At 40.0% G+C, this 13,591-nt stretch overlaps 2 protein-coding genes across 2 annotated transcripts in view; one reads left to right on the top strand and one right to left on the bottom strand.

Annotated features, from left to right (window-relative positions):
• The window catches only part of LOC130691646 (cAMP-specific 3',5'-cyclic phosphodiesterase, isoforms N/G-like), an 80,055-nt gene extending 73,883 nt beyond the window's left edge, over nucleotides 1-6,172 (bottom strand). Inside the window, exon 1 of the mRNA XM_059494635.1 lies at nucleotides 6,063-6,172. Within this exon, the coding sequence (XP_059350618.1) occupies nucleotides 6,063-6,157 (95 nt within the window). The 5' untranslated portion in view covers nucleotides 6,158-6,172. The remainder of the gene's footprint in view (nucleotides 1-6,062) is intronic.
• The window catches only part of LOC130691643 (aminopeptidase N-like), a 95,658-nt gene that overhangs the window by 80,597 nt on the left and 1,470 nt on the right, over nucleotides 1-13,591 (top strand). The gene's annotated exons all lie outside the window — the stretch shown is intronic.

The following is a 13,591-nucleotide window of genomic DNA, read 5'->3' as shown; positions in this document are numbered from 1 at the left end:
TCTCCCCGTCTGGATAGTCTGACAGATAAACGGTGTAGGGCCAGCGGCGAAATCCAGCATCGACAGAGACACAACGATCCAGCGGGTCGATCATCACTCGATGCAAAATGCAGAAGTTGACCGATGTCTTAACAGAGCAAACAACAAAAGCCCTCCACCATGCCACTGGCTTTGTTCCTCTTTGATCAACAATTAAAATCTAGGGAGGGAAACTCGATGGCCAAATTTGACATGAAACGAGAAAAAAAAAAAAAGAAAAAAACAAAAGACGGGCAGGATGATTAAAAAAAGACAATTCCTCCCCTGACTCTCCGAGTGGACAAGTCGCTCGTTTCAGGTTGGCGGACGTGAGCGACGCCGTCCGTCGTTAGAGCAATAATCAGAAAGAAAAAATCACTTTGATGTCCCCTCGCTGTCTATTATTACGCTACACAAAAGACAATCCGATGGGTACCACATCACTTTGAACTTTGCTCTTCTCTTGTTCGACTTGCTGATCAGCGTTTAAAAAAAAATTAACAAACATACGTTTATCATTTTCAAAAGAAAACGGATGACCAACGATCCAGATCGTGTCAGTAGAATAACAAATGGAGTAGATTTCACAGTGGATGTCGAAGGAGGACCAACACAGGGGCAGGGAGAGCGAGAGACAGAGCAATCCAGTTAGGAGCCCAGTCAGGCAACGACTGGTAGAAAGAGGAGGAAGACGAAGAAAAGAAGGAAGAAAAAAAAAAAAAAAAAAAAAAAAGACGCGAACACCCGTCCCTTGTTGGATGATGACGGCGCCGCAAGTTGTACGCGGCTCTGTGTGTGTTGCACAGCAGAGTTCGGTATAGAGTAGCCTACCACGACATTAGAGCCACTATAAAAAAAAGAGCCATTTGTTCGAAGCTATCGAATTTAAATATATATTTTTTTTTTTAAGCCAGCCCTTTCTATACAGGATGAAACACACACAACAGGAAAATAAACAAAACACTTGACGAGAGGTGTGCATTGCACGCCGTCGTGATTTCGGATACGGGTAGCGAGTGAAAAATAAAACTCTGCGTAGACGCTTGTGATTTCGGATTTATTTCTGCTTTTATCATTACGCCTCTCTCCCGTTCTGCCTCGACACCTACGTGTGTGTTTCGAGATTCATTTCCTTCCGCTCGATCGCGCTCTTTTTTCGCTTAAAGTTCGAAGAAGAAAAAAGGCGCCTTCAGCGTTTCTTTTTTTTTTTTTTTATTACGTGATCTGATGCGTACACACACAAAAAAAAAAATTGAAACGCTAATATGATTTTCAACTCAGTTGCGAGCCGAACTTTGGGTGCGCATCTCACGAATGGCTTCTCGCTACTGATTCCATTAAAAAAAAAAAAAAAAAAAGGTAAAATAAAAAAAAGTCGCAAAACAAGGTGTCGATAGTAGTCCATATAACAAACATGCAACTGGACGAATACGGAACCTCTTTCGTTTCGAAACACTTGGGGGCCTTTTGGGCCGTATCCCGGACCGCGCGCTGCGTTCACAGCCGCCGGGCGTTACCACCTTATTGAGCACAGAAACAAGAGTACAAACGCACAGATTCTTGACTATACAAGGGATACCAAAAGTTTTTAACCTTTAAAAAAAAAATAAATACTAAAATAAATTATGCAGATGCAAACGAGGCTCAACAAGGCTGAAAAAAAAAAAAACCGCTGTTGCCAGTACTCTCAGATTGCAGCTGTTTCTCCTTGACTAATCTTTCCCCCCCCTTCGGGAGCTGTCGCCTTCTTTTTTAAGTGCAGAATGGCTCATCACGAAAAGGACACGCAAGAAAAAGAAAATAGAGGACGAAAAAGAGAAGAGAAAATGCGAAGCGACACAGCGATTCAGAGATGACTGTCCTTTTCTTGGGATCTCTTTTTTTTTTTTTTTTTTTTTTTTTTTTTTTAAATTCCCGCGGCACAGAAACGTACAACAGACGGCTGGCGCGAAGCAAACGACGTAAAAGACCCCCCAAAGGGAGGTAGCAAGAGCCAGGCAACAAAAAGGTAAATACAATCAAATAAAAAATAATAAAAAAAAAAAAAAAAAAAAATGGGGACCCGAGGAGAGAAATAAAAATAAATGGAAAAAAAAAAAAAAAAAAAATGAAATTGATGATCTGTAAATTTCGTTACGTACGAGACTTGCCTTGATAAAACCGGGAGCCCTTCATTTCATCGACTCCACACAAAATAGATTTCATCTTACCTATATATATATATATATATATTTTGCCGTTCCCTATAGCCCCCCACCCCCCGCTTTCCGCATTTAATACGCAACCAAAAAAAGAACATTCTTGTTTTGTTATTTTTTTTTTTTTTTTTTTTTACAACGGGAATTACACAAGAGCTCGAAAGTAGTAAAGACATAAAAACTGGCCATAATATAAACCTTTAAATAGAAAATAGCTTTGCGTTCAAAATAGCCAACCTCCCATTTTCTTTTTAATCATTCAAAAATTTATATTTGTCGTCCGTCTTTCGCGTGATTTCCCCTTCCTTTCCCCGCCTTTTTTTTTTTTTTTTTTTTTTTTTTTTTTTTTTTTTTAACTTGGGCCTATTTGAATATTATATTCAATTTATATTATAACCTTTTAAATAAAACCACGTACTACGCGCATACCCTTAATGGATTTTCAACGTTTTTACTTTTATAATGCGTTTAGGATTCTCCGCTAAGCTGTTTTGCATCTGCGATGCCATCAGCTCAGCCTTCACTTTCAACAGATTGATACCCAAGTTTTAAAAAACAAAAAAAAATTGCGGTTGGCGAATTTTTATCGGAAGAATCCTCGGGAGTTATCTCAGTGCGGTTTGCTGGTTCCAGTAGGTACCCCCCTCCACCCCGGTTTTATCTGTTCTATACCCTTCCAGACTATTAGGCCGGAGCGATCCATATACTCCAGAGATAGTGGAGCTGCCAGGTCCAGACAATAGGCCTATCGATCTCCACAAAGCTTCCAGTCTTTTGATTTTTTTTTTTTCTTTTTCTCCCTTTAACAAACGTGAAAAGAAAGAATCTTCCATCTATCCATCCATCCATCCGACTCGTCTCTACCTCCCCCACCTCCCTCCAAAAAAAAAGTGGCATAGTAAATCGCACCGCCACACAACGAAGAAGCTGAAGAAATGGCGATAAGAAAGAGAACGAGGCGGACAGCGTCGAGATAAAAAGGTAAAAAAAAAAAAAAAAAAAAAAAAAAAAAAAAAAAAAAAAAAAAACGGAAATGGAAAAGAACCGGAATCGCATCGCCATCAACTTTTCTTCTCTTTGTTTGGAGAAAGAAGGAAGTTCGCATCGTGACACGAGGGAAATAATAGATGAGGGGCCAGTACAACCAATGATTGCTGGCGACAGGAAGCCATTCAAGGATGTTCAAGTCCACAAAACATGGTTAACCACACTTTTTTTTTTTTTCCTTTCTATTTCTCTTTATCTGTTCTACATAATTCTCCACCACCCCCCCCCTCTCCTCAAAAAGAAAAAAACTACGCAAAGGTTATTTTTATTTTAATTTTAAAAAAAGGGCAACGACAAGAGGATTTAAGAAAAAGTGGCAGAATTTCATGTAAAAGAAAAAGGGCAAGTGCTAGAAACAATTACGCCATTGTAACGTAAGCATCGAGAAACCGCAAAAAGGAACATCGAAAATAAAAATCAATTGTTACTTATTCAAGTTTAGGGGGTTTCTTCCCATTCAGCGGTTCGATTAGATCCGATAAGAGGCGCTATCGGTTACTAAGACATTTCTGGCCGATCTCTTCTAGTCGGAAAAAACCAACGTGAGCTGGAAATCGTACAAGTTCCCACCGTAGTAAATAAGACTAATTCGACTGTGCGATGAATCATGGCTACACGGGCGGGTAGTTCCCTGTCCAACCAGAAGAACAATGACGCATCAACGAATAAAGAAAAAGAATAAAATGGAACAATAAATCACGTCAAATGGCTGAAATGACTGAAATTGCAAGCGATTCGTATTCATCGCCAAATCAACAAAGAAAATTTTATCTTGCGATTTGCGAGACGTCAAAAAAAAAAAAAGAGAAACACAAGAGGCGGAAGCATTGCATTTTCAGTTCACCAAAATTTTTTTAATTCTTCATTTTATATACTTATTTTTATTTGTTTTGAACTCAAAAAAAAAAAAAGTTAGAACGTGAACTAAAAAACAATCTGCCACCTTTTGGTCGGCACGCAAACAAACATCTGAAAAATTCTTGCGGAACGCAACGATAGATGGCGTTCAATGCAAATCGCCATACACACCACGGAATCGATTGAATTTACAACACAATAAAATGCTCTTTTATTCTAAAAAAAAAAAAATACAAAAGAGAAAAGGGGGAAAAAAAAATCTATAACTCAATAAGAACGTTCGCTTGCAATCGAAACTGCCAACATACGCGCTTTATACGAAGACGTTGTCGCACGCGTGAAAAAAAAAAAGACTTTTCATTGTTGAAAAGCCGGATGAGAAAAAGCGACACGCAAAAGAAGATTATAAACAACACCTTCCACGATATCCAAACTTTCGTCTACACGGAAAGTTTCTAAGCCGTTATACGATGGTGTCACGACATCCTCGACAAAAACTTCTTCGATCTCATAGCACCCAAACGCTCAACTACCAAAGGAAGAAACGAAAAAGAAAAGGAAACGATCGATCGACCCCCTTACATTACATCGATAGTCGTACAAGCACTTGGCCAATTCTCTCGTTATGGGCGTCAATTGCCTTTGACGTACAAGCGATTCATTGGCACTCTCTTTCGTTCTCCCCTTTAATTTTTCGCCGATTAGACATTTAGTTCGCAGAACAAAACAGTTCGACAACATGGCAAAAAAAAAAGGCAATAAACGTGATATCGATAATGTTTGAACAAAAATAAACCGCATATAAAAATAGACAAGCTTTTTTTATTATTATTATTGAACCCCTTCCTTTGTGTGCGCGATACATAAAGGCAAGTTGATCGATTTTTTTTTTTTTTTTTTAGGATAGAGTTTTGCAATTCATTTTCGAACTGCCGGCGGACTGTCTATCCATCGTGTGAGCGATGGAACGTCCCTTTTTGCTTAAAAAAAATTCAAAAAGAAAATTCTTTATGACAAGAGATCGATATGCAAAACGTTACGACACCAATCAAGTAGAAACCCTTTAACAAAGTCGAAGAAGCGAATCAACATTTCATGGAAGTTGGGATCTATCCAATTGGGAAAAAAAATTACATCGTCCCACCTGTTCAAATGGAAATAGTGCCCTGCGACTTGGTAGGACATTTCAACAACACGCACCCATAAATTCGGAGAGAAAAAGGAATCACGTTAAGCCATCCTGCACGATCTGAGCAGAAACGTTGGATGTCAACACTCCTGTGATTGCGTTACATTCCATTGTTTTGTTTTCCTTTGCGTTTACAAAAATAAAACCCTTTTTTCTCCAGTCAACGGATAATAACCCCATTCCTGGAGCGCAACAGCTGTGCCATCATTTCGTCCCCACTTTCGTATACAAATCAATGGATTCCCTACAAGGTGAATACCAACATATATGGATAGTGTACACACACACGCGTACAGCTGTACGTACAAGGCATGTACACAAACAAAAATATCCACACAGAATACGCAGATAAAAAGGAAGTAAAAGAAAACCTAAACGTCTTTAAAAAAAGAAAAACCATCGATCCTCTGGTATTGGAGGGCTGATTGGATGCCGCGGAATTTCATCCGCTTCCTTTAACAGTGACATGACGGACGACCGAAAGGTCCATCTAGCGAACGACACAATAAACACCCTCTCCAACCCCCCCAAAAAAAACACAAAAAAACAAAAAAAAAAAAAGAATGTCTCTTATCAGAATATACGCCAAACTTCGCAATGATATACAACTCACACACGCAAAAGATATGAAAACTCTTTCTCGTTTTCAACGCGGATAAGTCGTCGACACATTGCGCACGGCTCACGATAAAACATACACGAGTCTCAACGGACAATGCAAGCACAAAGTGTGCGTAATGCATCACTCTTACCTGGCAGCGACAAAGGCCAACGTGTGGCGTCGAGTGCGTCCCGATCGTCCGTGATAGGACTGCAAGTTGATGATGCTACCCCGTTCCGCTTGCATCTTGACGTCCGTATTGGCTTATCTTTTATTTGCTTTATTCGCGTCGCCTCTACTCCGTGTTCCTCTTTTAATACCTTCGGGCGCCGAGCGATTGTCCTCAATGACTTAATCAAGCCACAATGGAGACAATAAACGAAAACGCAGCCCCCGACGAGCCAGTAAATGGTAACACAAAGAGAAGAGCCTGCCGTATTTATAACACTCTCTAGAGAGATTGGCAAAAACGCGAGCTGATGGTGAATAACAGACGTTGTGATGGATTAAAACAAAAAAGAACGCTCGGCGTTTATCACTCGTAAATTTCTGCACCGATATCCTCGACCTTTGTTTTTTTTTTTTTTTTTTTTTTTTTTAATCCTCACACAATTTATTTTTCTTTTTAAGAGGAAAAAAGAAAAAGGGTATGCAATTCTCACATCGTTTGTTCAATCCATCATTTACGTACAGTCTCTTCTCTTCTTGTTCCTGTCACTTTTTTTTTTGTGTGTTTCTCAGAGATGTCTATAAATTTACACGAGTACAAACTCCTTGTCGGGGTATGTTTGGCAACTGTCCACGCTATTCCGCACAAAATAATAATAAAACAAACGGAAAGAAACAGTTGGCTTGACTTGCAAACAAATCAAACACCGCGCACACACCGCAAAGATTTGCCGCGAGTTTCACATGGGACACAAGAACAGACGACGTCTTCGATAGAGCGAGGCCCGGCCACGAATGCTGGCCACAGCACACTCTGCAGCGTTGTATATAACCGCTCTTATTTTATTTATTTTTTAACCCCCAAAAAAAAGAATAGACGAGTAAGAACAACCAACGATGAACAGAAATTTGAAGAAGAAAAAAACGTTGGGACAAGCGGACTGGTGTGTTGTCTGATTAGCACTGCGATCAGTGAAAAAGACTTGGTTTGTATACCGTCTTCTTTTAGGCAAGAATGTTCTTCTCGCGCCCGCGCCTCAACTCCCTACGGTGAAACGCCAAGACTCCAAGAAAACGCGCAGTGGTTTCGTGTCGAGCTCATCATTTCGAGCGGAATAGCAAAAAAAAAAAAAACAAATAAATAAATAGAAGCAAAAAAAAAAAAAAAAAAAAAAAAAAAAATGGTAAGAGAGAAAGATAACGACAGGAGGAAAGGCATATCCGTATCCGGCCCGTACCGCCAAGGAAATGGAAATATGCTTCCCGAACGCGCTGACTCAATACGAACCCAAACACAGATATACACAATTTCGGGCGTGTTTCTTCTTTTTTTTTTTCTCACTATCTATCTTCACAAAAGGCCCCAAAACTAAAATAAAAAGCCCGAAAAATCTATTTTTATTTTCGGCTGTGTGGTTTCTATCGTTTTTTTTTTTTTTTTGTCTCAAAAAAGGTCCCCGCAGAAAAAAGCTTTAGAGTGCCTATACAAAGCACAACTATTAAAAGCTCGTCACGCGTAAGCTAACTGTGACCATAGAATGGTAGAGACTTGTACCGTACAACTGGCAAGTTTGCTTAGAAAGAGGTCGCGGATGTTGATGTTTCACACCGGACCCGTTCAATAATCCGCATTGCTGAAATGCCACAGCAAAAAGAAGAAGCAAAAGAGGGAATATACTGTACAAAATGTTTTGGCATTACGTGAATTTCATTTTTGAAATCTTTATTTAAAAAAAAAAAAATTCTTTAAGGAATTTGTGCTTTTTCTTTTTCCCGTCGTTATTTCGGCATGACGTACGGTAGGTTTGAGAAAAAGGAGAAAAGCTGGGGGGCATTCGATAGCATCATTACCGTGATCAAAAATATTGTACATGAAGAACGACATATATCCTCGTTTTTGTCAAGAATCTCCTCTTGTCTCTTTCGATCCCGTTGTCAATTCAATGCGTTCGCTTCAAAGCGAAAGCCAGGAATAAAACACAAAAAAATGGATAAACTTGGGTACAACAAAGCTAAATCCGCATATTATTTCGTACATTTCTCTATCTTTTTTTTCTTTTTTTTTCTTTTGACGTTTCAGTCGTGGTTTCCATTGAATACTGGCCAAACTGATGGTTTGGTATTTCATTTCATGCCCGCAAACGAAAAAAATTCTACGACGAAAACTTCAAAGTGAAATGTAAACAAAAAAAAAAAAAAAAAAGAAAAAGAGAGGGGGGGGGGATGTTTAAAGCCATTGATCCATTCCTCTAGAGTCTAATGGCAAGCACCTCATCACGACATGGTTCATGAAAATTTAAAGTTTTCTCATTTACTTAATTCTTTTTAACGAGATGAAACATATCGCGCCACAAATTGTTAGGCAAGTCTCATTCGCACACAAAAAGATAATTAAAAGCGAATTCAAATTTAAACAAAATTACGAACGTTAGGGCGTTTACCTAATTATGAACATCCACGACTACTAACGAGATTGCCTACACAAACGCAAATTCAAAATGTGGCATTTATTTATCGACTGAACGCTGCCTGGCCTTGTTATTGGTCTACCATAAAAACACGTTTGCTTCTCCCGATTGAATTTCTACACTTCAAAAAGCCTAAATAAATTTAATAGAGGCGTTGATGCCTCCAGATAACTTGATGCTACGAAAAATAGCTTTGTTGTTTGTTCAATCATTCAATTGGAGGTAGCCGGAAACGATTACCAACACTTTCATCGCAGTGCACCTGTGTGAAAAGCGTCTGCCCTTTGAAAAGTGGTGTCACGGTATGCTAAAAGCAACGACAGAAGTTCTTCAGGTGCAAAAAAAATCGATTTCTCCAAAATAATTGAGCAAGCTATTTTCCTGTAATTTTAATGGAGCCCTTCTTATGCAAGATACACCTCAATTGGTTCCAGCAACCTGCTGTTCTCCTGTCTACCATCGCGTGCAATGACCGAAACGCGACTTCGGCTGATTACCATTTGCTGATACAGGGAATATAGATCAATGTCAGAAGAATTATATAAAAAAAACAAAAAAAAACAAAAAAAAACAAACAAATAAAGATATACAATGAAATAAAACAAAAGGGAAAACAACTTGTTCATGTTAAGACGCAAAACGATTTATAACAACTATTATTAGCGTCCTTTTCTCCAGAGTTGCCCCCTGTTCGCTGTGTCTGGCCTGCGCGTGACACAAATAACATATTATAGCCACAAAAAAAAGAAGTTACACAGCCAAGTTTGTGTGTCGAAACCGTTTGTTCGGCCATTCTGTCAGACAAAAGACGGGCGCGCACACACACACACACACAAAACTTTGCAAAAATAGTTGCTCTTAAGCCGTGCCCTCTTTTGTGTGTGTGTGTGTGTGTGTGTGTTCTTGCCACGACGACAAAAAAGGCGTAGCCATCCGTTAACTGCCGTCGATGTGCTATTGCGTAAGTGCGAAGAAAGAAATAAAAAGGGAATTTTCGATCACGTCCGCTAAGGGAATGGATCAAAAGGGCTTCGCAAGGGCTTTGAAAAAACAAAAGAGCCAACACATCCGTGGGCATCATCTTTTCAAAGTGACAAGAGAGAAAATGAGCCAACACGACATATCCAGATTTCCGGGTGATTGCCGCATGAAATTGCTTGAATTTCGTCCCCACGTGTCCCGACAAGAAGAGGAATATCGTACACGAGAACGAAGGGGGAGAATTGCATCGTACTCGACTTCGAACGGACCCAAAACAAAATGTAGGTTGATTGTTTCATCACGATGTTGCGATAATAGCGAGGCGCGGACAAAATAAAAACAACCCGAATTGACTGGCCACTTCACACAAATCAACAGCGTGACATAAAACAATTGAAACAATATAAACAAATGCGGTTCACAAGAAATGTACGGGCTATTGGTCAGTGGCCGCTTTCGGAACGAACCAATCAAACGCTTGTTAGTGTTTGGTCGGCCCTGTTGAGTAGTATTGCACACCGCATCCGCCAATTTTGCAAGTGAACAAAAACATCAACAGATATCAGAGACGGAGCCATCGAAGATGAAAAACAGAAAATTCCTTTCTAAACGTCACCTCCACTTTTTTCTTGTTTATCCTTCAAATAATAAACAAAACAAAAAACAATGGCCAGCAGCCTTGGCGAAGCCCATTCGGAAAGGTGGGGTACCACAAGAAACGAGAACGGGCTGAAACCATCAAACATAGCGGAACGCGTGCGTATGCCATAAATACATGAAGAGGTGCGACGCTAGCGATTGCAATTACACTGAAAGGTTTGTTGTTGTTTTTTTTATCGGACTGCCCCGAGAGACGGTCGAAGCCAGACGATCATTTCGCTCGATGGCAGAAAACGAAACGCCGCGCACACAATCACGAACGAATGTTTTTGTCGAGGAACAAAGTGCGCAGTGTGACACCGGGAACCATCTTCCCCCCCCCCCCCAACGGTTGCGAAGAAAAAGCCAACGAACCTACGTGTTTACTCGTTGGACATCAAACTGACGACTTCGCGCTAATTTCGACCCGTCTAATCAAAACTGTCACTTCACATCATGTACCTTCCATTCACATACAGAACAACCTGGGCAGCTTCAACTTTGAAGGCCGACTTATCAACTGATTGACGCCGTAAGTACCTCATTTTCGTCGCGTTCTAATTAGACATTTTTCCCCCCCTTTTTCGCCCAATCGATATATGCAACTACGCAGCTAACGTGAATGACGTCATAGCACGTAACTTAGACCAGGAGACAGCATAGGTCACGATTTTTTTTTTCCTCCCTCCGCGGTATCTGCTGATAACTGCCTACCCACAAAATGCTTGCGATAGAAAAAGAAATGAACCTGTCAGTGGGACGATTCCAGTCTATCAACTCTGCTGCACCATTTCCGCATCAAGCCACCATTTACTTCCGACTTCCTATCAAGAGTTCCTGAATTTCTAATGCATTTGAATACGATTATATACTACTCATTTCATCAAGATCCGAATGACAAGAAAAGAAACAAGAAAACTTTCTAAATGGATGTGAACGAGAGCGCAAAACGAAGAGTGCTATCCCCACGCGGGAAAGAACAGGACTGCTTAAATTCAATAAGTCACGAGATTCTACATATTAATGACAGCATAAAGTGCATCGGCGTGTCACGGGTACGACGTTATCACGAAAAGAAAAATAGCACGCTGCAAATCTAATGGAATGATAGATACAAGTTTTGCATAAGCTTGGCGATACCATTCCAAAAGTTCGGAGCTGCATAACGTCTCGAAATGCGTATAAAACGTATCGATCCGTATGCACAGCCAACGTTGCTATGCAAACGTAATAATACGCATAAGGACGAAGTTTTTTCGCAAAACGAAACTCACCTATCAAACCCAAACTATTTGAGCCCAAACCCCGAGATGATCTATGAGAGCAACTGTCTTCGTGGGAAGAAAGCCTTGAGCCTTTAACGAAATCCAATTTCAATCACACGCTTGGATTGTCGTCCCAATAACACGTGAAATGCAGTTAAGTTCGAGCCAATAGAGAAACAGGACAGGGAAGACCGTTGGTCACAAAAATAAGATACAAAAAAAAAAAGCTAAGACAATCGGTAAAGCCAAGACAAGAGGAATAAAAAACAAAACAAAAGATTGATCGGAGTACAGTTTGACCCAAATACATTTACGAGTGATGGAAAAAAAGAAAAAGCCATTGAAAAGCAGGCAAGCTCGGGTAACCGCTAAATCGATACTTTCTACTCTAGTGAATGCCAACTATCGGCCAAACACGCAAATAAAGAGAAAGAAAGGAAAAAACGAGGAGAGAGAGGGGGGGTTCACTGTATAATTTGCAGTTCCATTTTTCATTATTAGTTATTAAACTTTGACACGTCAACTTTTATTAGCCATTGCGAGCGCATTTACAAGTCAAAATGGATCGTGAAAATCGAATGCAGGAATTTGAGCATCATCGGAACATCGATGTATGGGCGCATCGGGTTACATCCCCCCCTATCACAGGCGATCTGGTGCGCTTCTCCTATCCAAACTCGCCAATAATCGATTTACCAATATACCAAGCCCATGCCAGAAACAATCGAGACTTAAAGGTAGAAAAGCGCGTGAGTCAAAACCGCAAAAAATGACTATGGCAAAAAAATTAAAACAAATATTCTCAAATTTTACGTTGAAGCGATAAACTAAAGCGCAGATGGGAATAGTACAATTTTTTCACGTTCTAATAATAAGAAAACAGCAGATCAGGATACATCTCTAGGGCCAAAGTCCATGATCAAACTCACTCAACAACAACAAAAAAAAAAAAAAACTTCTTTCCTAGATAGACCCTATTACCCTGTCGTAACAAAAGAGATACACTGCAGTGCACTCTTCATGTAACAATATGTCTAGCACTCTCCATACTCCAGAGACACACTCGATGAGACACCAAAAACGAAGAAAAAACCCGATGATGGGCGGAGCTTGTGTACCCGTACCTCTTTCTCTCTCTCGAGTACCGTAACATCTACTAAATAAAACGAAAGGATGAACACGGCATTAATTGTTTTAACAGCAATAGCTAACCTAATCAAATGCCAAGGGGGAAAGAGTGGGAGTCAATAAGAAGGACGATAATGAATTAGCGTCCATTTTCAAAACAAAATTACGTGAAGCAAAACAGAAAAAAAATATTGGAATCCTTTTAAAACAGAACAGAACCAGATAACGATACAAGTCTGAAACCGACCGCTAGATGACACTACAAGTCAAACAAGAGCTCGACCAAACTACTACTAGACGGCCCTGCGTGTCCCGCTTCAAGATTTTGTTTCTTTCTATCGTGCAGGGTCACGACCGTAAAAAGAAAAACAAAAACAAAAAAAAGAGCAATCTCAGGTATCGACTAACAACAACACCACCTAGCGTGACTGTTACGATATCTGTTTTTGCAACATACCAGTTTGGAGTTCTCAGTATCCCCCGATCGCTTTACCGCTAACGCAACATTCTTTTCACGACTGCAACCAAATCAACTTTAATTCAGCAAAAACGGAACATGGATTATTAAAGGGAAAGCTCCTATGCAAATTTAATTCTTAAACCTTACAATTATCGAGGAGAAAAAAAAAGGAAAGAAACTTTTATCCTTTTATTTTTTTTGTTCTCGACAAAACCACTCGACTTTTAGTTCTCGGTTCAATCAAGCAAGACGTCGGCTTTACTTGCAAACATGCACGCTCAAAACCAGCTCTCGAGTCGTTAGCAACGAGAGAGCATGTTGACATTTACAGCCTACTGGCGATCGGCGACTTCTTTTTTCGGGACCGTGAGCGCAGAGGAGATAAGCAAACAGGCCAAAATCCTTGTTCAACTTTGATATTTGTCAACAGAGACTTAAAATTTGATTCCACCTTCAAGTGATAATCACGAAAGCGAGTGCAAGTGAGGATCAACATACGTGATACGCCCCCCTATTTTAACCCCGCCAGGAAAACGATATCATTTTCGACAGATCTATTGACTAGACTTGA

The sequence above is a fragment of the Daphnia carinata genome, chromosome 1, assembly GCF_022539665.2.
Source record: "Daphnia carinata strain CSIRO-1 chromosome 1, CSIRO_AGI_Dcar_HiC_V3, whole genome shotgun sequence".
NCBI lineage: Eukaryota > Metazoa > Arthropoda > Branchiopoda > Diplostraca > Daphniidae > Daphnia > Daphnia carinata.
The sequence above is the reverse complement of the archived record's forward strand: the minus strand, read 5'-3'. Positions and strand labels throughout refer to the sequence as shown.